Source organism: Cyprinodon tularosa, unplaced genomic scaffold (assembly GCF_016077235.1).
Source record: "Cyprinodon tularosa strain WSP-4 unplaced genomic scaffold, ASM1607723v1 ctg166, whole genome shotgun sequence".
Lineage (NCBI taxonomy): Eukaryota > Metazoa > Chordata > Actinopteri > Cyprinodontiformes > Cyprinodontidae > Cyprinodon > Cyprinodon tularosa.
This window is the reverse complement of record NW_024038493.1, coordinates 194257-219246: the sequence shown is the minus strand read 5'-3', so window position 1 is coordinate 219246 and position 24990 is coordinate 194257. Positions and strand designations below refer to the sequence as shown.

Genomic DNA, 24990 nt, shown 5'->3' with positions numbered 1-24990 from the left:
ATTCATTCGCGGCAAATCATTGCAGCTTGGTGGCGGTGGCGTTAGCATAGTAGCATGGACGACGAGATGATTGAAAATGAACACAACGGAGATCTAGTCCTATTGGCAGACATCCATTTAAAATGTAGGCAACGGCATGAAAAAAGTGGTTTCTACTTTTACTTTTATACTTTAAGTAAATTTACAAACCTGTACTTTGTTACTTTTACTTGAGTAAAGAAGTTTAATCAGTACTTCCACTTTTACCTTAGTATTTTTTAACACAAGTATCTGTACTTTTACTCAAGTACAAAAAGTGAGTACTTTTGCCATCTCTGATGACTACTGGCATGACCCTTCCCTTGACACTCAACCCTGATAGACTTTCAAAATAAGACTCCAAGGACCCTAAAAAATAAAAGCCTCTACATTACACTCATATATTTGTTGCAGCATCTGGCTCAACATTATGCCACAAACTCAACCCCTTTTTAGAAATTAGACCTTAGGGGGCTTTTCAAAACACACCCCACAGAAAATTTCAAAATAAAAGCCTCCCATTGTCAGGGAGGCAATGGGGAAAAGAGTGATTTAATGACTGGAAAGTCATTAAATCACTAAGTCAAGTATCATTGCTGGGTCTGACCTTTTTCTCAACACACAACCCTGCTAGACTCTCAAAATAAGATTGCAGGGACCCTACAAAATAAAAGCCTCTATATTGTACTGGTGTATTAATTGATGCAAATGGCTCAGCATTGTGACTCTTACTCCACCAACTAGTTTCTATTAGACTCTAGGGACCCTTTCAAAACACACCCCAGAGCAAATTTCACGATAAAAGTCTCCCATTTACGCTCTAATACAGCATCTATTTACCCAATTACATGGAAAACCAGTGATTTCACATTTAGAAATGGATTCTATATCACTGCTGGGCATGACCCTTCCGTTGACACAAAGCCATGGTAGACTTTCAAAATAAGACTATGGGGACTGATAAAATAAAAGCCTCTTCCTTATGCACACTCATTTATTGTGCCGTATGGTTCATAGCTATGACCCGAACTCCACCAATTTCTTCAAATTACACTACCAAGGCCTGTTGACAACACACCTAAGTGCACATTTCTTAACGAAGCTCTAACGTTTCCACTGTAATAAAGCATCTGCTAACATCGTAAGCAGATGCTTTACTTCTGTCAACTTCCAGGTAAACAGATACTTTTGGACTTTTTCTTCTGGTTAATCAACTTTAAATGTTTTGCTTTTAAGATGAGTGTGTTTCTGCCATTATTTTTTTCCAAATGATTCTATCCTACAAAATCTTCAGATGATTCTACTGGTTTCTGCTGTTTAAAGTTTCTGATTACTTCCTATCACATTTTGATATGTTCTTCAGCTAATTTGTGCCTCTTTTACATTATACAGTTTCTTTAGCTAATTTTTCTTTTTTCATTCAGCATTAAAAAAGCATTCCCACTTTGCTGTTTCTCAGAAACAGCTTTTCCTAGTTGCACTCAATAGTGCTCTGTTGATTTGGTGGAGAAAATAAAAGTTCTATGTAACATGGTGACATGTATGCTACTGATAGCTGCAAAGTCTAGTAAAACTTCTAGAATTGCCCTTCTTTTGAGCAGGTGAGTGACATTGTCAGTGATATCTGTATTTTTGCACCTGAACGTCCAGGGAACGGACATTGAGATAGCGGAGTCTTATAAGTACCAAGGTGCTCATCTTAATAACAAACTGGACTGGACTCACAACATTGAAGCTCTGTATAAAAAGGTCAGAGCAAACTCTTCCTGCTGAGGAGACTGAGGTCTTTTCGAGTGAAGGGTGCATTCATAAAGACCCACTATGACTGTTGTGGCATCAGCCATCTTCATTGAAGCTGTCTGATGGAGCAGTGGCTTATCTGTAGCTGAGAGAAAGCAGCTGGATAAGCTGATCAGGCAGGCCAACTCTGTGATTGGACTCTGACTGAATTAACGGCTCTGTTCGAATTCATGGGCTGCGTCTTCCAAGGACGCGGTCTACCAGGACTGGATCCTTCGAAGTCTGTGAAAATAAGGAGACCGGAAGAGTTTTGGCTGTGAATTCAAACAGGTCTATTCTTTGCTGGGGTTTTTCTGCCGTAGGCTATGTTGCTTAGGAACCGTGACAGTTGAGAGCATATATTTGAGGACAAAAACTTTACTATCTTAAATTTTTATTCTCATGAATATCCTTAAGAGAAGGTTTCTGCACTGTTTTTTTTTTTTAAATTAATCTCTATTTTACTGCTACTTTCTGCATTGCCAGATCTGCCTGTTTCAAGCCCACGCTGTTCAATAAAACCAAAGCCAAATCTCAACCCCTCTTTAACCTTCCGTTATAACAGTGAGCATTTTAAAAGTAATTTTAAAGAACAAGCAACACCCTTTTTCTTTTTAAACATAAATTTGTGCTTAGACTTCTGTTACAGTACTTTGCATAAGCTTTGGGTCATTTTCTGGGACAAGCTGACCAGCCTATTGCTTTCTGCATGTTTGGAACACACACGCCAGATGCTGAGCTTAGACATCAGGTCTAACAGAAAAGGCCTAAAGCCATCAAAGCCAAATGGAGAGACCAATTGCCCAACTTGTTCAAAAGAAGCCCACTTGGACCGAAACCAGTCCGATCTGACAACATTGCTTCCATTTAAGAAGAAACTACTTTAACTTGCCAAAAAAAAAAAAAAACAGGAAAATTTTTCAATTAAAATCACAATCATCTACTGAATATGTTTAAAATAAGATGGAACTTCTTGGATAAACAGGGAAAAAATATAATTGGCTTGGATTATATCCACAAGTTGGAGTGAAACTCATTGCTACTAATTTACATGTGGTGGCCATTAATAGCTCATTACAATCTACAGGTTTCCTTTCAGTTAAAACTTTTTAGTCCATACTTGGCCTTTAAAAAACAATGCTCGTTATCGTCTTAAAAAATAGGGGTATAACTTGACAAGGAGATTTATCTTGATACATTAATAAAGACATATGTTGCATTGCTATGATAGGGCTCTGCTGGTGCAGAGCAGCTGAATAATCAATTTTTAAGGTACTACGCTGCTAACAAGCAGCCCGAAGTTTAAAGAGTCAATTTTGAATCAATACCAATATGAAATATTGCAATGATGGTGTTATGGATACAAAAATTGACTAATGAAATGCCTTGATATTTGACAGAACCAATTTTTTTTTTTTTTTTTTTACACGCCTCAAAAAAATACAAAGTAGCAAAGTTATAAAGCATTTCAAAAGAAAAGTCAACAGTCCAGCTTTAGTTTTTTGTTTTTATTTGAGGTGCAACTGTCTAGTGCAATTGAGAACGCCACATTTGTGATGGGTTTGTAGGAACATGCACAACACATGAATACGATTCCGCTAGCGCATTTTTCCTTATCTTGTGACAAGTGTCCCGATTAGTGTTCAGCGCTCCAGATGCACTATGAGCAACTTACACACTTGGCTTACAAGAAGACAAAAAAGAAAAAGTTAATACAAAAAACAAAGACATATCCCCAAATGAAATCTAGTAAGAGTCATGATCGTTTAAAGTGGGTTTTTGAAGCAACAGCAAAGAGGAGAGCTCACAGGTGTCGCTGCAGGAGAGACAGCATCTTTGTGTGCAGGTAAAAATAGAATAAAATCCTCTTAAGTTCCCACCCTGAGTTTGGACATCACAGGTAGATTAAAACCTGGCGAAACCATAGATAGATATATACACTAACAGATAAAACAAGATATAAAAAGGCTGGATATATTTATCTATGGTTAGGAACCAGGCACTTGGCAGAGCTGAACTGGAAATCTTTAGAATGTACAAAGTTCACTACATACAAACAGTCTTGTCTTATTTATTCACCTTTCAGTTATTCTCTTGACATTATTTACATCGAACACGAGAAAAACCACAGACAAGAAGCACATCTTCACCACCCGTTTCTCTTAAACGCTGAGTCCTCTATTTAGGAAAGTAGAGGAGGAAGGTGAACGGGAAGAAATCTCCAGTTCCACGTATCCATCCAAAGTCTGTTCATGTCATCTGAGCGATACACAGATGGACCAAAACGAAGCAGGGAGATGAGGCTCTACGAACTGTGTGTGGGTGGAAACCTTTAGGCGGCATGGCTGATGTCCATGTAGATGACGGCACTTTCCACAGATCAACAAATGTAGGGGAAAGACTCCGTTCTCCCAAAAGACGTTCGTCTGAAGCAGGCAGTAAAAGATTAAGTCGGGACACACACACACACACATTCAGACACACACACTCTGGTGCAATACCAAATGTTTTCAGTTAAATTAAATGTGCAACAAAGCAAGTGGTTTTCAGCTTAAGCCTTCATATGGTGACAGGCCAGTCAACTTAATGCAAATGCTGATTCACAGTATATCTTCTCTCCTCCTCATCTTCTGATCATCCTTTGAGGGGTTTTTCTTCCTGCGTTACGTGGCTGCGCCAGAGTTCTGTGTGGAGGAGACGACCTGTGTGGGTCCAGGTGGGACTGGAGGCTGGGCAGCACCGGTAGGGGACCCGCTGGTCTGGACCTGTGCCTGGAACTGAGCCATCTGCTCAGGGCTAGCAAGGGTCTTCAGCAGGTTGTTCTCCTGCTCCAGCTGGTTGTTGCGTTCCATCAGCTCTTTGATCTGCTCCTTTAGCACCTCAACCTCCTCACGAACAGCGTACATCAGGTGGCTCTTCACCAAGTCCTGAGCACAGAGAAAGGAGAGGGATGAGGAAATAGTTATATCTAAGACTTCTGTGGATTTTTTTTATAACAGGCAAACGAAAAGTAGTCAAAAATGGGACATTGAAATAAAACAGAATTATGTCCATATGTGTCAGCCACCATATACTTTTTTTTGCACAAATTCCTCTTTAGGAGTTTATCAAATATATATTAAAGAAAAGAGTATTCACCCTTAAACTAGATACAGTGGTGCAAGTGGACAAACACAAAGCTACCAGTCCATCTGAAGTACCGGTAAAAGAACAGGACAGGAAAGCAAAAACAGCTGAAGCAGCCAGAAGGCTCCTACATCTCTAATGCTATGTTCACACCGTAAACAGCAGAGGCAGCAGAAGCAGCTAGTTTACATGCAAAGTCAATGGTTGACGCGCATCTTGGCACAGCAAAAGGTGCTGTAGCAGCAGCATGAGCAGCACATCATGAGCTTCTGAGCATCGGACGCATGCAAAGAGATTCAGAAACAGCGGCTGCTGGAGTGGAAAAGTTGACACAGACAGACACAGCACTGCTGATGCAGAGCGCTATGACCAATCCCCCGAAACAGTTTAACGCATAAACATGTGTATGTTTATAAATATGTTCCATTTTATTATTCTGGTGCCTGCAGTTTGGATTATCAGGGATTAAGCAAGAAAACGATCATGAGCCTGAAGTTTGTGAAAGTAGCAGAACAGTCCTATAATATATGACATGTAAAACATATGTATTTGTCCTCATGTAATAAACAGAAACGGAAAAGTGCATATTGGTGTGTTAGAATGGTCCAGTCAGAAGCTCAATCAAAAATCTGTGGCCAGACCAGAGCAATTTCAGTAGGTGTTTCCCATCTAATGTGGAAAACAAGGAACAAGCAAAAACTACAGTCTCCAGATCGGACAGATGGCACACAGAGCCTCGTTCTGCTGGAGGTTAATGGTCGGTGTGAGGAATTGCTTCAAAAGTCAGCATTAGAATGCACTACATGCTCATCAAGGAGGAGATAATCCAGTCAATAACCCCATGCAATCCGCTGGGTTTAATTTTGATAGAAAAAAAAACTGAACAAATCTGACTGGATAATTGGATTGATATTAGTTCAATCTAAACAAAAAGTAATTGCAAAATAATTGTGATAGTTGACCATCATAATTGTCACGTTGGTTGTGCAAGGGTGGAAGCACTAACAACATTCAACCATTATGCTAATAGTAGAATAAGGTTTGTTAGATTTTAGGAGGTACGGATACTTTCACATGGCACCATACTTCATTAGAGACTTAGACAGAGCTGACTTTTATTGTCATTTTGTATACAAAGACTATATACAAAACAAAATTTCAATGCATACAGCTTTTCTCAACAGTGAATGAGGAGCTTAGCAGTGAAATGAACATTTCCATTTATAAAGGTAATACAAACGTATCGCTTCCAAATTAAAGGGATTCAGGGTTTTTCAGCTGCTTCCATCATTTTATCCTCATATTAAGCTTTGTAGTACCAGCATATTCCATTATCAATATTGATTTGCCATTTCTTTAGCTACGATATGAAATTCCAAAAGTTTTAAATTTATCAAAACACTTCAAATGTGACTTATTTATCACAACGGTTCTTTGACTTTATAATTCTAGACTTACAAATTCCGTTAAGTACATCTTTCCAGACAGTAAATTGACATATTGATTCCATAAAGTGCAGCAGTGATCAAATTTAAACACTGAGAGAAAAAAAAGGTGCTAAAAAACGCACTAATATGGAGGTTCAGAGGTTTAATAAATATGGTGCAAATATGCAATGTTTTGGTTTGGTTTTCTCAGTGTGATGCAGAGTCTAACAGTTCAGCGGTCTGATTGCAGAGGGGAAGAAACTGCTGCAAATTCTGCTAGACCTTCATCAAATGCTGCAAATAGTGCATGGTTGGGGTGTGAGGGGTCACTTATAATGTTACGGGATCAGGACATGCAGTGCTGGGATGAAATGTCTTTTATTTGAAGGAAAAGGAGCCCTGAAGATCCTCTCTACTGTTCTTACCACTCTTCTCATTTTCTTCCTCTTCTTGCAGCCTCTACCCCAGTGAGACAGCTGGTCAGAATTTTCTCTATGGTGCTTCTGTAGAAGGTCATGAGGATGGGTGGGGGTAGGTCGGCTCTGCTCATCCTCCACAGGAATTACAGGTGCATTTGTGCCCTTTTGATCAGTGAGGTGGTATTAATGTCCAGGTGAGGTTGTCTGTGATGTGTCTACAGCTGAGCTGTTGATGAGCAGTGGAGCGTGGTTAGGCCGATTCTTCCTGAAGTAAACTATGATTTCTTTGGTCTTCTCCACATTCAGGATCAGGCTGTTATCTCTACACCAGTTGCTCCACATACTCTCTGCAGTCCTGGTCATTATCGTCTCTGAGGCCCATCAGCGCGGCGTCGTCTGCAAACTTCATGATGTGATTGGTGGTGAACCTGGGGACGCAGTCATGTGTCATCAGGGTGAGCAGCAGGGGGCTCAGGAAGCAGCCCTGAGGGGAGCCTGTGCTCAGGGTGATGACATCAGAGGTGTTCTGTTCGACCCGGACTGACTGAGGTCTATTTGTGGGGAAGTCTAACGGCCAATTGCAGAGGGGTCTATTGAAATCCAGCTGTTCCAGTTTGCCCATCAGATGCTGTAGGATGATGGAGTTGAAAGCTGAGCTGAAGTCCAGGAACAGCATCCGCACGTGGGTGTTCTTCTCCTCCAGATGTGCCAGGACCCTGGTGAAGATCAGTGGAGATGGCATCTTCAGTGGAGCGGTTCCGTAGGTAGGCACACTGGAACGGGTCGAATGTTGGGTGGAGACTGAAGACGACGTGTTCTTTAACCAGCCTTTCGAAGCACATAATTTTTTTAATCTCTTTGCTCATGAAACTCAATAACTTTTCTGTTGATCCTTTCTCCATGCGGAATTGATAGCTCCAATGAATATGTAATGTGATCAGATCGACCCAGAGAATTTCTCTAATCCACCGGCAGCGGGGTAGGGCAGCTAGCACCTATGTAGCAATTGTTTAAAAATAAAATAAAAAACTTTTTGGGGGGTAGGAAAAAAACAGCAGAAAAATAAACAAAACTCTGACCAATCGGTCATTTTGGTTTGACAGACGGGAAACCTTCCAAATCTGCTCATTTCACCTGCTTTCAAAGTTCGCTCTCCATCTGCTGGCGGGGCAGTAGTGCAGGTGTTCACCTGCCTGCAAGCTCTCAGCATGAGTCAATGATGGGCGCATCATGCTTTCAAAGTGGAAATAATGAGTTAAATATGTTGAAGTAATGAGGTTAAAAAAAGTTTCCACTAGGGCTCAACAACTTGGCTAAAAATGTACGTTTTTTTTCAACCAATACTGCAATTTTATTTAGATTTTATTCTGCACCTCCTCTTCCCCTCTGTCTGCTGGCAAAGTTAATGTTAAACCCATTACTGATATCTGGAGGAAGAAAACTGGTGTCTTATTTTTGTTAAATGTATGTAAATGAAGTGCCTCTTCCATGTTAAATATGATTTTATTGCAATTGGAACAAATTGCTTAGCTCTAGTTTCCCCAATTGTTAGGCTAATTAAAATTGGTTTATTAACCTAATGTCAGTGTCTCTTTGACAACTTTCAGTGTGACCAGCATTTGTGCTGAAACGCACTCGAGTCTGATGTCAGTCAAAGAGCCGATACGCTGAAAAACGCTGTGAAGAACCCTGTATCTTTTCAGAAGAAGAAACACAAAAAAGGATTCCAGAATCTCAAATGGGAAAGGGTCAGGTGGATGCTTTTGTTCAAGGATTGCCAAAACTGTAGAAAGAGCTGCAGAAAACTAGCATATTTAGAGAAAATAATATAAAACCCTCACCTAAAGTAAAGGATCTCTGCTCTGTTTTCATTATTATTACTTACAATGCCAGGTATTATTGTTTCAGAGTCCTGAACAGAGCAGTTTTTGTAAATGGTAAACTAATAGTGTTCGCTATAGCACTCATATATTCTGAATCGGGGCTTGGATCACATACTGGGCCCTTCTGTAAGGAGGCCAAGAAGAATCATGCATGACCAGGAAAGGTAAACATCACTACAGCAAAAACCCAGCTCTATTATTCATACCCAAAGTTGGATTTTGTATTATTATTTAACCCATCATCAATGAAAAGTACAGTTGTAGAGGAATTTTAGCTGAATTTAACCATCTGCGGTATAAGTACTGGCACATGGGGAAGAGGATTAGGGCCACTGAAAAAATAAGTTAACTGATTTTTACATCTTATTTCAGTGTAATTTGAGAATTCTGACTTTTTTCCTATATTAAACTGAAATAATATTTAAAAATCAGTTAACTTTTTTCCCCAGTGGCTCTAATCCTTTTGTAGGCATACACATGTGAATTTCTAACTCCTTTGATCACTAAAGCAATGAGCAAAAATAAACCACTACCTCTAATTTTGATGAAATAAAGAGTTTCACAAAACCAATGTTCTAGATTATTCTTTTGACACCAAGTAGAGGAAGTCTACAATGTTGGGATTTGTTGAATAATCTCAGCATCCCCTCCTCTGTGGAGCCACCCGTCCTGCCTCCTCCTTTCTGCTTGGCCAGGGAACAAAATGTTCCTGCATCAGGATGGGCGGAGCCAATAGCCAGCAGAGTTATTTAAACAGCATGGAGGGGAGGCAGCAGCTTGCCTGGCAACACGAAGAGACGAATGGAGTGGGGTTGACTGTGCATCAGAAATTGGATGGGACACAAGTTGCATGTCAACCCTTTAGCCTGGCCTACATTCAGATTTACGCAAAGAAAGTCAAAACAAGCAGTTGCAGAAACAGATCCCATATTTCAAGGAAATCCTACAGAAGAACATTGTTTAGTAGCCGTCCTGAAAGAGGCCCTGCAGACCAGTCCCACAGCCTCTCTCTGCATCACTGCTGAGGTTACATAATATCCATGTTAGCAGCTCAAGCACACTGCGGATCTTACAGAACACAGGAAAAAAAGGAAAGCTCACCATTGCCTGCTCGATCTTGTTGTCGATGGCCACCACACTGGCACCTGAAGAGCTGCAAGACACAGAGAAAATAAAATGTTTGTGTGGAAAATGATGCAAGAGTCTGAGCACTGCGGCTAAATCTCACTTAAATGAAATCAGTATGATTGTAAAAGAAAAAAATCTATAAATAAAAATATTAGGAGCCTGACATCAGCAATGAACAAATAAGCTATTCAGGTCAGAAAGACTTATCAACACCCTCATGCAGAATATGCAATAAGTGAGAGACATCACCTATTATCAACTGTGACTGACGCGCTTTCTTTTCCAAGCACCGAGGAAAGAAACGAGATCGAGAAATTTCTCAGTTGACAAACACCAAGGTCCATAGCCACAGCGTAACATTGGGAATCCATGCTATCCCGCCCATTTAAAAACCCCGGAGGCGATCGAGCAGCTGGAGGAAAGGGGAATCCAGCGGTAGGAAAGTAGAAACGCGGCGCATTATTATTATTATCAGTCCTTCCAGCTTCACTTCTATGGGACGGATGGCTCAGCTGCAGCTGGGACAGCACACAATAGACTGAGTCGCTGCTCCTGGTTTATCGCTTCCCTTTCTCTCCGGGTAATTCATGCGGCAAAAACAGCACATGCAGCCCCCTGATTGGCTGAGGGAGCTCATTCACATAATATATGCGCAGGGATGGCGATCCTACAGATCAGACCGGGGAGAAAGTTGCTAATTAAAATAAAGTCTGAGCCACCTCTCCCTCTACTCCTGATTCAATGAAACAAAAGCTCTACATATTTAGTCTCCATTCTCTCTGCGGAGCCTGGTTCTTTATTTTCCAGTTCGAAAACAAACTTTAATCCGCATGAAATCCTGAAGGCCGCGCAATGTCTCCCCCTAGGGGCGTAAAGTTGTAATGAGTGAGAGGCCGGATTATGAGGCCTGACTTGATTAAAAGATTTTTGTTTTTCTTTTTTTCCTGCTCTCAGCTTGTTAGAAAAAAGGGGAGGGAAGGGGAACATGAGGATGGCTGGAAAAGCAAAGTAAAGCAACGGACTGATAGACAAGCAGCTGGATAAACAAGAAAACATCTGCATCGATTAATGACTTAAAAGTATAATATTCTCACCAAAAATGAAATATTAAATGTGTTAAATAGACGAATAAAAGGTAGATAAAAAGGTTGGAGTATTTGCATGATTACAGATCATCGACTTTATATATTATAGTATTGTAGGAGTAGTAGAAGTATTTCTTTTTTTTTTTTTTTTTAGAAAAATACAGCACTTTAAAAGCAACCCCACTTTGAAATACCATCTGGATTTTAGGACATACCAGAACTTTTTTGTAAATCTGTGAAAGTTTTAAAGAAAGGATATTTCCCATATTGATTGTTTTTAATTTACTTTTATAGTATTAGCAAGAAAATAAAGGGCAAAAAATAAACAAATGACACAGAAGAACTGTTAATCTCATCAGCGCATATACACATACATATATATATATATATATACATAGATACATACATATACACACACATACATATATATATGATGAAATTAGGAAGTACAGAGATATTGCATGTCTGAGCCTGGGTGGTACGGTGTTAGAAGGGTGGAAATCTCCAGGGCGAGTTTCCTCTCCTGGCCGACCTGGCCAAGACCTACTTGTGTATACCTGGTATAAGTGTACCATCACAACTCGTGTTTAGCACAGTAGGGGACATTGTGCGTTCAGAACGTAGTGTTTTGTCCTCTGAGCATGTGGACAAGGTTATTTTCTAAAAGAAAAATCTGTCAAGAAGCACAATTGATAGTATTGAACTGTAACAATGTTGTAGTTTAATGTTACAGCTTTACTAACTTTTCTCTCTTCCACACCCCTTCAGTATCGAACAGAAGCATTATTCCTTTAAAGTGAATTAAGTACATGCCTACTTTTCTGTTGCTAGTGCACATTTTGACTCATTTAGCGGACTTTGTGAAGTATGGCCTATGTTTTTGTTACTTGTTGCTAATGCACTTTGATGAGTATTGTTATTTCATAGTGAATGAAGTACAGGGGTATTTTTTGTTAACATTTGCTACTAGCGCACATTTGCACTCATTGCACTGATTTTGTTTATTATTGTTATTCTATAGTGAATGTAGTATGGTGCTTTTTGTGTTACCTAATCTGCAAGTGCAGTTATGCACTCATTGCTCTGTTTTTGTGGAGTATTGCCATTTTATAGTGAATGAAGTACAGGCATATTTTTTGTTACCATTTGCTGCTAGTGTGCTTTGGCACTCATTGCAGTATTTTCTGATGATTCTTATTTTTTAGTTCAGTGAATTAGGTTTTCATAAGCCTGGAGTACAATTTTGCTACTTCCGTTGTTTGCATTTGTTTCTCAAATAAAATGCGTAACGATATTTCAGCTTCTATTGATTCATTTTGAATCAAATTTGAAACATTGTCTAACCTGTAAAGTAAAAAAAAATGTAACCAATTAATCAAATATAATCGTGGTGTATTCTTGAGTATCGAAAACAATTGAATCTATGGGTCAGGAAGTTGCTACTTAATTGAATTACCACGATGGGTGTAATTTACACCCTCCCCAAATTATCTACACTACCAACACTGTGTCCATTGGCCCGACCCCCGCTGCTCCTAAAAGCTGAAGAGCTTTCACTTATAGGAACTTGAGAAACAATAAGATGAATGCAGATGGGAGAGAGAGTCTGTTTGTCTAAGGAGAACCTAGACACGACATTTACGGGCTGTAAGCTGATTGGATGAAAAGAGAGACGACGTAGAAAAGTAAGCCAGTGATGTCAGCCCTTTTCCTTCTGTTACGTAAACTGCCAGTAGAGATTAGATGGATCCATCCAATAGGATAATCCATCTTTAACTACGTGCTCTCTAAATCTGCTTATGGCTGCCTCAGAAGCCAGCCTCCACCCTACTCCATCTACTGACAGGCTGTTTGTTGCAGGCTACAAACTGCATTCATGCATCCTGCACACACATCACACTAAGACCTCAAAAAGATAAGCATCCCGCCAGCATTTCTGTAGATAATCAGCAGAGAGGAAAAGAAAAGTAGGGCAGGCAGCAGCGTTTAAAAATGGTGATACAGCTTAATATGCAACAAAATGGTGGCAAGAGTGGGTAATGTTAGTCGGTGAGCAGCATTAAATATGTCTTATTTCTAGATTCTCCAAAGTAGCCACCTTTTGCTTAATTACTGCTTATCAAGAGAATGCCAAGAGTGTGGGAAGCAGTTATCAAAGCAAAAGGAGGCGACTTTAAAGAACAGAGAATATAATACATATTTTTAATTGTTTTAAACTTTTTTGTTGAGTATATAATTCCAGATGTGTCAATTCATAGTTTTGGAGGGAAGATAATTATTGTCAAATCCTAACTATATTATAATGAATCGTGCTAATAAATTATGGCAAGAAATACACAGAATAAAATATCATGGCAAAATAATTTAGTATTACCTCTCTCAAAGAAAAAAATCGTATTTCTTGAAGGCTCATAGAATGCCAAAAATACCTCAAAATAGCTTGCCCTTTAATCAATTTTGGGGTACTGAAATATTTTAAAAGTCAACATACAGCACGCTAAATAACTATTGAACACAACACAATTTTATAAATATTTCTAGAGGTACTATTCACATGACATTTTCACCTGATGTCCATAACAATCCATTCAATCTATACATACAAAGAAATCAAACCATAGATGTCAAAAAATTGAGTTATGTGTAATATGTGGAATGGAACAGGAAAAAGTATTGAACACGAGAAGAAAGGAAGGTGCAAAAAGGCATGGAAAGCCAGTACACCAGCTGAAATCTCTTAGTAATTAGAGAGTAATCCTGCCCCTTATCAGTGTAAATGAATATAAGCTGCTTTTTTAAATAAAAGCCATTCTTTCAGAAATCTGTTTTACATTTTTTCAAAACAGATATTTTTTTTCTCCCCTCACATTGTCTGTCACCTAAAATCTGCTTAACATCCATCCTTATGTAAGCTCAGCAGGGTGTATCACAGGTGTGCTTAACCACAATTTTAGCCGGAGACAAAAATCATTCAAATTAACAAAAATAAAAAGTTGTTAAAAAAGCTCCACACATGTAGGCAACAAAAAACAATTATTAGTTTCCTTAAAGTTATAATTCTGTTTTTTTTTTTTTTTTTGCCTCATATCTCTTTTAAGCATCATCCGTTTGAATGCTGTGATTTGATTTACTAGTTTTCTTTCACATCACGTCTTCTTTAACAGTCGAGGCGAGGCCTTGTGCATCCTGTTTTTGTGCTTTTTGCCTCACCAGTATATGCGCATCTGTAGGCCAGAATAATCCGGTTTGGAAGGCTTGAAACCAATGAAAATGAGTATAGGGTTTGTTTTAGGCTTTCCAAATGTGAACAATCTCTGAGCAGTGGCAAAAACACTTATTTTAGGACATTATGAAGTTCTGGTTCCTGAGATGGTTTACATTTTTTTTAAACTGCCAACACTTAAGAGATAATACCTCCTAATCTTTAATTGAATTCAGAAAAGGAAGGAACGTGCTAAAACTCAGCCAGGTTTCATATCGCCACAGCCCTCTAGGACCAGAGTTCTTGGGAGTGTGATTAATTCACTCTGCATTGCACGCAATGCATTATGTAATCGACTTCTGGGCCACATGAAGCATGAAGAGGGAAAGGCAGGAGGGAATAAAACACAAATTCAGATCAAATATCTCTGAAATCAGTGTTCACAGTGGTGTTTTTTTGATGGCCATCTTAGATCTAGTCTTAGTAATCAGAGTTTTTTTGAATGGTATTAAATTGCTGCCAAAAATTAGAAGAGTGTATTAAGCAATCGCAATAATATATGTATATAATTAATAATTGCACTAAATTATTAATCACAATCATGCATTTAATAACCAAAAGAGTGCATGGCAGTGATCTCGGGCGTGTATGGTTATTCGAGCACCCTGCAACGCAGCACCGTGTGCAGAAAAACACCCCCACCCCCCATCTGTCTGCTCTTGTAGAAAAATTATGCTCCCTCTCTCTGTTTGAGGGGCATTTCTGTCAATCAGGGGGAGTTTCTATTCTACTAGATCCGACTGGCCAGATTTTCACTCCAAATCGGTTGAAGCTAGCGGATAGCTTGGTGTCTCTGATTATTTTCTATGGCAAGTTGATGATAATACTACAGATTTTGACATTGTGAAGCCATGACTGACTGTCTCGTTCCAAAATAGGTCAGCAGTTATATTTGATGCAGTTAAATAAATTAAATTAATCGCATTAACCGGCTAGTTGGAATGCAACTGTAGCTAGCTAATTGTTAGTTTGGTAAGTGTTATCCGGTTTAATTTAGCTTGTAAAAAATCTCAGCTCACCTTTATAAATGATAGTTTGATATAAATATTAAATCAATGAACCAACCAATACTGAGAAAATTATTAATGAGATATAATATGTGAAGAATTAAAGTTTTAACTCTCATAAGATTAAAAAGGTCTTCAGAGGGAAAGTTTTCACTTCCTGGAGTCTAAAAGCTTTTACTGGTTTTAAATCCAGTTTCTACACTATTATAAACTAGTAGAAATTGTGTTTAGCTTTATACTGACAATGAAAATGACGTGGGTAGATTAGTCTGAGTAGATGAGTTATAGATTTGACAGACAACACATCATAGAGAGCTGCATAAATAATAATGTTAACAGTAAAGAGAATGAGATTGTGAAGATGAATATTCATTTAATATTTTTAGTTTAATTTACCATACTGACCTCAATTAACTACTGAAGCCTGTTATATACAAAGGATCATCAAAGTATATATATGTCTATTTTGTACTCACCATCATTATGTTAAAGCACTTTTGTTCAAATAAAAGTGCCTCTCCAACAAACTGTAAATATGCTCCATTCAGAACTCTTAAATTGATTTATAATTACCTTTATTTAATTCATGTTTGTTAACAGATTAATAAACCATTAATCAAAGTAGTAGTTAAGAAATTAATCAACTGGCAAAATAATTTGAATTCTCTTCATTACATATATATATATATATATATATATATATATATATATTAAAAAAACGAATCTGTGGGCATTATATTGAGGGTTTTTTTTTTGTTATTTAAAAAGTATTCAAAGTTCAAAATGTTTATTTACTATGAAATAATTTACTGATCTATTTCCAGAACATTCCTAAAGACCTTCATAGATCAATCAATTAGAGAAATGATCAAGGAGAGCAGCCCTAAAGCTCAATGACTGTCTTTTATGTAGAGGGCGTTTAATTACCTCATTAGTTCATCATAAATAGATTGCGTGAGAGGCAAACACTTCCACTTTGCAACCAGGCTTATTTAAGGTCAGTGATTTCATAATGCATCATGCTTAGACTAATGTCTGACATCTCCATCCATGACTTCAGGTGGCCATCTTGTGGCGAAAAGAAAGTATGACAGCATGACATTAGGAGAGGACTGACTTATAAAAAAGGAACAGAATGGCTCTGCTCTAATTCATGGGATGTGTCTTCAGAAGACCAGATTCGAAGGACGATTACCTCATAGCGTGGTGCCGAGGTCTGGCCGGATTCCAAGACTCCTTGTTAAGTGGCCTTAAAATGCGTCCAAATCATTCAGATTTAAAAAAATATATATATATAATGTTAATTGTTCTATAAGAGAATATAAGAAACTGTGTAAATCGATTCCACTGCCTTTAATTCAGTTGATTAAAAACTCTAGGTTACATAATAATTACCCACCAATATTGCCCAGTTTGTTGATTTCACAATGCAATTTGCTTGATAAAAAATGCAATAATAAATTTATTAACAGTTTTTGAAAGCCAGAAAATTTCATGATTATTATATATTTACTTGGAAGAGAGATATTCCTGTTAATTCAGATACAGTTGCTAAGGCATACTCAAAATTTGTTAAATGGCTTATTCTACCTAAAGTCAAAGAAACATTTTAAAGTTATAAACAAAATTTATCCTGTGGCAGAAGTTTTAAGAAAGAGATTTGGTTTTGAGGTGAATCAATGTTCCTTTTTTAATAATAGTGAAACCGTTGAACATATGTTTTACCTCTGTCCACATTGCTTCTGGAAAGAGTTGAAAGACTGGATTTCTTTAAAAATTAACGATGACATTTTTTATATGGACCATCTTCCCCAGCCTGTTTCTGATACTATTAATATGCTCCTGCTGTAAGGTTAATATGTCCAATGTGCCAAATGGAGAAATTCTATACCTTCCTTACAGTGGTTTATTAACGACTTTAAAATGTATTTTTCTTCTCTTAAAAAGATTTAAAAACAGACAAATATGCCAAAACAATTGAGACTTGATTTCTCCAAACATCTGTTATTCTAAGTGCATTCACCTTTTTGTTTTTTATTATTTCTATGGCTCTGTCTATGTTTGATTTAAATGTTTGCTAAGATAAATCCCCTGTTAGTTGTCTTACTTTTGTTTTTCTTTTATTGTAATTGATCTTTATCTGTTCATGTAAACCTTTGCTATCCTCTCTGAGAGTATTGTTTCATGTAAATGTTTTTGACTTAAAAAAAAAATAAATATTTAAGATAAAAAAAAATGCGTCCTTTTTGCCCGATTTGAAGGACAGGTCCGATGTATCCTTGGTTTTCCCAGGATTCATTGCGACTCCATGATCAGAGGAAAGGTTACTTGGCGCCGACCAGTGGTGAATATTGGAAGTGCAGTTTAATAAAATACAAGTATGTAAATAATCTGAGATTAATGAAAATAGTTGTTTTAATTGTTATTGAGTCAGATATGTGGCGGTAATGTTTGATTTATCTAAAAGTCTTTTATCTGTTATTGTGTAAATGGGTTTGGCTGTAATTTAAGGACAGATTCTAATATATCTGCAGGGTGGGGACTATAAATCTGATAGGATTTTTATTTTTTATTGCTGTTTTTCTGTTGAATATTAGAGATTTTGCAGATATATTTTTTATACATACACTGTTTAGATTTACTTATATTGTTCTACCCCTTTTATAGAATAGAAAATCCCTTTATTGTCCCACAATGGGCAAATTTACAGCAGCAGAAAGATTATTGAAAAAGGTCACACAAATGAGGACCTTACATTTTTTTTAAGAATAACATAATACGGAAGAGTTAAAATATAAACAATAAAATACTGTAAAGTATTATAATATAAAACTGTGCACCTGGAGAATAAATAAGCAATATCCAGCATGGACATTTGAACAGTAATGGATATTTGAAAATAGCAGCAACATCAGAGATGTGCAAAATGACAGCAGCATGTTATTTAAATGACTAAAGTTTATATAATTACATTTGCTTTTATTTGTTTCTGCTCCTGGTGATTGGCACCTTTATTCCACTCTGGATTCTTTTGAGTGTATTTGTTCACTTTACAATAAAAAAGAAAAACAGTTTTGAAAACTTAGGTACTAATTCTTTTCCTGCTTTGTGTGTCAACTGTCACGGTTGCTAAGCAACATAGCCTACGGCCCTAAAACCCGCCGAAGGGTAGACCTGTTTAAATTACAGCCAAAACTCTTCTGGTCTCCTTATTACATTCCTTATTCCAGACTTCGAAGGATCCAGTCTAATTAGACAGCATCATTGGAGGATGCAGCCCATGAATTCAAACAGAGCTAATACCTCAAATCTTTGGGATGTTTTCTTAATGGGAGACTCTATGCTGTTGACAGACAGTACCTGCCTCCAACTACATGACAGCGAGAGAAAAAAGGCATGCGCTAAAAGCTGTTGGATTTTGAAGACACACGAATTAAAATAAAAACAACTTAAGACCAAAGTTTCAAGATTAGGAAAGACGCTTTTAGATAAAACATTATGATCTAAATGTAAATAGTATAAAATATTATTTAAGAGCTCAATTCAAGATTATTGTTGTCATATCAAAAAAAGAAGACTAGATTCTTTCTAAAAAATACAGCAAACTTTCATTTCAGGCAATGTCAAATATATCTCTAAAAGCATTCAGTCCTACTTTCTAATGCTCTTTCAGAAAACCATGATGAAGTCATGACCTCTGAGAAAAAAGCTTTTTTTTATTATCTGTCAAAAATTATTCCCTCCAATCTAAATTATCAACCCAAGAAGAAAAAAACAACAAACAAACTAGGCACATCTTTGCTTAAGAGGCCTAACTCGTGAGCCAGTCTAACAACATTCAGTCAGATGAAAAAGTTTGGGCACCCCTAATAATCTTATTTATTTTTATTTCTAAATGTTTGGGTGTTTGCAACAGCTATTTCAGTTTGATATATCTAATAACTGGACACAGTAATATTACAGTACAGAATTGAGGTTTATTGGACAAACTGAAAATGTGCAATACACATTCAAACAAAATAGTCGCTTCCTGTAGCTTTTAATGACTTCCTGGATCCTGGATGAAGGATTTTTGACCATTCAAAACAATTCCAGTTCAGTTAAGTTTGATGGTCGCCGAGCATCGACAGACGTTCAATGATATTCAGGTCTGGGGATTGGATGGCCATTCCAGAACACTGATCGTTCCTCTGCATGAATGCCTGAGTAGATTTGGAGCAGTGTTTTGGATCATTGTCTTGCATAAATATCCATCCCTGACGTAACTTCAACTTCATAACTGATTCTTGAACATTATTCTCAAGAATCTGCTGATATTGAGTGGAATCCATGCGACCCTCAACTTTAACAACTTTCCTGGTGCAAGCATTGGCAAGACAATCCGCAAAGCATGATGGAACTGCCAGCAAGTTTTACAGTGGGTAGCAGGTGTTTTCCTTGGAAAACTGTGTTGTTTTTTTTGCCACAGTGCATAATTATGACCAAAAACTGAATTTTTATTTCATAAGTCCACAGGACCTTATGCCAAAATGAAGCTGGCTTGTCCAAATGTGCTTTTCTGTCGCATTATTCTACCATACAGCTTTGTTGAACAATTCACACTGACACCATCTGCAGCAAGATCATGCTGCAGGTCTTTGGAGGTGGGCTGTACTTGAACATTCTCACTATTCTTCTTCTCTGCCTCTGATATTTTCTTGGCCTGCCGCTTCTAGGCTTATCAAGAACTGTCCCTGTGTTCTTCCATTTCCTTCATATGTTCCTCACAGTGGAAACTGACAGTTTAAATCTCAGAGACAACTTTTTGTATCCTTCCCCTGAACGACTATGTTGAACAATCTTTGTTTTCAGATCACTGAGAGTTGTTTTGAGGTGCCCATGATGAATCTTTAGGGGAGATTCATACAGGAGAACAACTTTAAACTGCCACCTTAAATACATTTTCCCATGATTGGATACACCTGGCTATGAAGTTCAAATCTTAATGAAGTTTCCAAACCAATTTTGTTTTTCAGTAAGTCAGTTAAAAGTAGTTCAAGGTATGAAAATCAAAATGATCTGGTTTGGTCTGCCGCGGTTTCCGTAGACTCGTGAACGCGCTTTTAGGAAATCCTATACACTACTGTTTACGCTCTAAAAACATTCTAAATGACTTTGTTTCGAGTAAATTATGGACGCTACCCACTCAGGACACTTGGAATACATTGGACGAGCAGTATGGAGGAATATTGACACGTTTTTTGTGGACTTTTATGGACCTTTCTGCCTCGGTCACCATGGACCTCCATTATTTGAATGTCAGCAGACAGCAAGAAGCCTCCCAGATCTCCAGATGCATTTGAGATATCAAAAAAGTACTCCAGGGTGTTGTTCAGCATGGGGGTGAGTAGAAAATGAAGGCTAATCATGTTTTGGGTGTACTATTCCTTTAAGGTACCCACATTTTTGCACCAGTCAAGGTTTGTTTTAATGCATATTGCACATTTTCTGTAAGTCCAATAAACCTCAGTTCAATTACTGTGTCCATCAGTTATTAGATATATCAAACTGAAATAGCTGTTGCAAAACCCCAAATATTTAGAAATAAAAATGATTAAGATTAATAGGGGTGCCCAAACTTTTTCATACGAATACACTGAGGAACATTTTCCATGTTACATAAATCATGTAATAAAAACAGGGCAACAAAAAGCCTGTTGGAAGGAGTTGAAAGGTTGAATTGTATAATGATGCGTTCTGAGGGATTTCTACAAAGATTAGATAGATGGATTTAAATGTTTTAACTAATTATTTTACTTTAATCACAATCAGCATGAGCGATCTGGAGAGTCTGAAAACCACAGATTTTTTTTAGACCTAGTAAATCGATAGTTATTTTTATAGTCACCCCACTAAATAATAACCTGGTGTAAGATGGATTAATACCATGTAGAATTCAAATTGAACTACATGTATTGATTTAGAAAGCCTCCTGGAGAAAGTGATCGCTGCAGGGAGAGACATTCAACACAACTCTTCAAGCCGATGGGGTACCTGCCTCCCATGTCGCGTTGTTTACTGAAACTTAAATCTCTTTACAATGCCAATTGTAGCAAGATGGAAGATGTAAATCCAGGAGTTGGAGAATTCTAGCGACAATTCATTTTGATTGAAAGGTAATACTTAAAACGCTTTACACTAAACACAAAGTCAACCAATCCTCTCCACTACATTATACAGGGCTGAATTAATTGTAGTAGTAGTGTAAGTAAACAGTCACGATTAATTGATTAATGAAATCTCAACTAATTTAGTAATCAATTAATCGTTAGCTGGAGTATAGAGACTGTAAAACATACTTTTAGGTAAAAAAGTGACCCACTCAGAGCAGTAATAAAACCAATATTGTATATTAAATTCTATTAAATGTTAATATATTAACATTTTAAGATGAAAAAAAAAAAAAAGACATTTTTGTCAATATGCTTTTTCCAGAACTCCTCAAGTGGAATGGTTTCAGTTTAACCTGGTTTATTTTGGTAGAAATCTTTTTAAGGAACCTTTGGTTATCCGATTATTAACCACAAAAAATAATCAACAGACGATTTGCAAAATAATCGGAAGTTGCAGCCCAACATTATACACAGCCAGGGGGTAGGGTGGGGGGTCACATGGACTCATGACAAGTAGAAACCAGAATAAAACCAACACGTTCTGAATTCAATGCTTCAAATCTTTAAAAAGAATGAGAGGAAAAGTGCAAACTCTGGAACAAAATATTGCTTTTGTTTTTTATTTGAAGAAAATTTAATTTCTTGTTTAATTTTTTCTGTATAATCAGAGGAGAGAAACTTGGTTCTACTGAGAAAAAGAAAGCGTTGACGTTAATTTGTGAGATACAAGTCTTCTAAGCTGGAGCTTCTGCCAAGCTACCCTTATAGTTCAGCATCTGGATAGGCTGCAATGGAGCTCAACAGTTCAAGTAAAGCTAACCTTAATCTACGTCGGAGACCCAGAGGGTTTAGGCAAATAAAAAAATGGATTGCTGAGTTTGGATTGGACATAAATTGAGCACAAAAAAATATATATTAAAAAGAAGAATGGGAATCTTTCTCACCTGTCATTCTCTCCTTCGTTTTGCTGACTCCTGAAGCCTGCAGCAGCCATGAAAGCCCTCGCCTCAACTGACATGCCAATGTGGCCCTCCACAGCCCCCTCTCCAACCCTGGCACTTGCCAACCTTGGCAGGCCCAACAGGCCCTGGTGCTGGATCAAGAACTTCTGGGCATTCTCCAACTCTGCGTTTTTTACAAAGCTTCCCCCTGCAGGAATATTTGCAAGATTAGCTCCCAGGTTGAGCAGGGGCTGAAGGTCGGCTTGCAGGGTGTTCAAGGGGTTACAGGGGGCCCCTGCTGTTAGAGTAGGTGCTGCTGCAGAGGGGTGCTGGAGTTTTGCTTTTTGGGGAGGCTGGGTTACCGTAGCCTGAGCTGGCTGCTGTGGACAAATGCTAGTGGGATGCTGTAATGGGAACCCTGGAACTGCTGCAGAAATCCCAGAATTAGCATGTGGGAGTGGAGGCTGAACTTGTGTCTGAAAGGGAGCAGTTGGCTGGATGAAGTCTGGCTGCCTGACACCTCTTTGGGATGTCAATATGCCTGCATGGAGCTGAGTGGTAGGATAACCTACCCTGGCTTGTGGATCCAAATTATAGGCCACGGGTTGGGGTAACACAGGAGGAGGCTGTGATGTTGCTGCAGGGATACTGACAGGAGGAGCCACAGGTTGCTGAGCATTAACTGTTCCAACAACCTCTTGAGGGGGGACATAGTTCTGGGTTGTGGAGTGCACTGTCTGTGGACTAGTGAAGTCCTGAGGAGGAGGAGGATGATACAGCTGCAGTTTGGGAGGCAGCTGCACAGGAGGAATAGGTGCATTTATCCCTGCATCAGCCTCTGCTGGCACATCCATAGCTTTGGCTGGCTCAGAGGGAGACGGCTGAAGAACCACCTTCTCGTAATACTCTGTGCATGTCCATCGCCCTTTGCGGAAGGGCTCAAGGTTTGAATCCAGTTTGACAACCCTGAAGCGAGAGCCAGGGTTTGCCTGAATATGGGGGGTCTGGGTAGAATGCAAACCTGCATTAGTGTTGTCAGAACCAGAAGCAGAAACACTTGCAGCCTTTGCAGCACTTTGCATGTGAATAGCAGCAGGTTTGGGGTTATCCTGCATCACCGGCCTGTGGGACATAGCTGGACTGGAGCTGGCTATGGGTCCCATGGAAAGAGACGATGCTGGGTCAGAGCAAAGACGGTGAGCTGTTTGGGGGTAATGTTGTTGATGTACAGACCCATTTACGAAGGAGGATCCCTGTGCAACGTGATGAAGCTGCAGAGGCTCATTTGGGGACACCAGTCCGGGGGTGTCCACCCCAGGGAGATTGTTCAAAGTCTCATCTGAGGAGCTTCGTTCCGGGACTCCTGTGTCTGCAGCCCTGGATGCAGATATATCCAGCAGCTCTGAGGATGAGAGGTCCTCCGTGTGGGACTCGTCCATGTCATCGTAACTCTCCGTGTCATCCGCCATGCTGTTATTGCCGCTGACGTTGTTGGTCTGGGCCAGGGTGACACTGGTGATCTGGAAGCCACTCTTCTTCTTCACCTGCGCAGATCCAGCCTGGGCCGGAGTCTGGCTCTCCTCAAAGGGGACACCTCCAACGGAGGAGGAGGGAGAACCGGGTGCGCTGCCGCTGCTGCCTCTTCGGTGGTGGAAAGCAGTTTTACGGATTGAAGCCCCCGGAGAATCACCAGTGTAGTCCTGGTGGTGCATGTTTACTCCGAGCTCCGATCTTAAGCAGCCGTAAGAAAAATGAATCCTATGATGTTCGCACTATTAAAATACATTTAAAAACGGGCTTAGACAACGTTCTCAGGTTTTATCAAGACAAATGTTTCCACTTATGCGTATCTTCCGCTTTTTAAAACGAGCAAAAGTTAATCATTTTGTTTCAATTCAGTATTTAAACGCAGCCGACAATATAAGGTGACAGCTGTAGCTAGTTGTGGCTAACGAACAGCTATTGGCTCCACCTGAACTTTGTGTCCCCTTTTCTCTCCTTGGAAACACTTAGCTAACAAATATGGGGCGGCGTAGCAAATTTAAAACGATATTAATCTTGGTCTTAAATTGCAAGTGAAAGATGGTTGCATTGGGAAAGTATGTCGCAGGAAAACATTCGCATATATCCCCTTCCTTCGGAAGCCGCCTTATTCTCGTCAAAGCCTAAAAATAATCTTTCTGAGACAGAAAAAGACGCTGTCAATGGTGAAATGAAGCTGTTGTCTGTGTAATTTACGTCTTCGTAAAGGTAGAAAGCTCCGGGTGAGTCCATGTCAGTGCAGCTTTCAGCGTCCGTCCATGTTTGCTTTATCATTACCGGTGAGCTCCGACAGAAGAAGGCAGTGGCAGCAACAGCAGCAATGACAGGGCTCGCACAGCTGGTGCGCATGCGCATGAAACGTTCAAGTTCCAAAATTTGGTGGTATTTTTAAAAATTCAGCCATAAGGTTACGATGTCTTAAAAAGTAAAATAAACGAAATGGGTATGAATGGAAGCGAATCGTTACCAGATTTCAAATGAAAAAGCATTTTCAGAAATGCTTTTTCATTTTAAGAATGTTCCTGCATTCTGTTTATGAACACACGCCCTACTAGCTGTGTGTTAGAACAATAAATGAAAAAATTATTTGAGCACTAATCATGGTCAAACTGTTAATTCTGCACATACATGGATAAAAGTTCACCACAATTTCTGTTCAAAATATAAGAGTTTATTGATAAATATCATTCAGCTCCAAGTCAAAAATATTTCAGTTTAAAA

At 38.7% G+C, this 24990-nt stretch overlaps 1 protein-coding gene across 2 annotated transcripts; it reads right to left on the bottom strand.

Annotated features, from left to right (window-relative positions):
- Positions 1-3290: 3290 nt before the first annotated feature.
- On the bottom strand, positions 3291-24576 carry zgc:65895 (uncharacterized protein LOC393546 homolog). 2 transcript variants are annotated; one of them, XM_038280910.1, is made up of 3 exons: positions 22231-24576; positions 9754-9805; positions 3291-4724 (listed from the first exon to the last, which is right to left on the bottom strand). In XM_038280910.1, the coding sequence occupies exons 1-3, from the start codon at positions 23937-23939 to the stop codon at positions 4461-4463; spliced, it is 2025 nt and encodes a 674-aa protein (XP_038136838.1). In that variant the 5' UTR covers positions 23940-24576; the 3' UTR covers positions 3291-4460. The 2 variants fall into 2 exon arrangements, with proteins under 2 accessions (XP_038136838.1, XP_038136840.1); XM_038280912.1 differs by lacking the exon at positions 22231-24576 and adding an exon at positions 10030-10360.
- Positions 24577-24990: the final 414 nt, after the last annotated feature.

Bases quoted from the DNA above. Each gene is read 5' to 3' on its own strand.
- zgc:65895 (XM_038280910.1), bottom strand. From the start codon at position 23,939: ATGCACCACCAGGACTACACTGGTGATTCTCCGGGGGCTTCAATCCGT. The intron at 9,806-22,230 runs GTGAGAAAGATT...TGTGTCTTGCAG, and splicing joins AACGAAGGAGAGAATGACAG to CTCTTCAGGTGCCAGTGTGG. The intron at 4,725-9,753 runs GTGAGCTTTCCT...CTCTGTGCTCAG, and splicing joins ACAAGATCGAGCAGGCAATG to GACTTGGTGAAGAGCCACCT.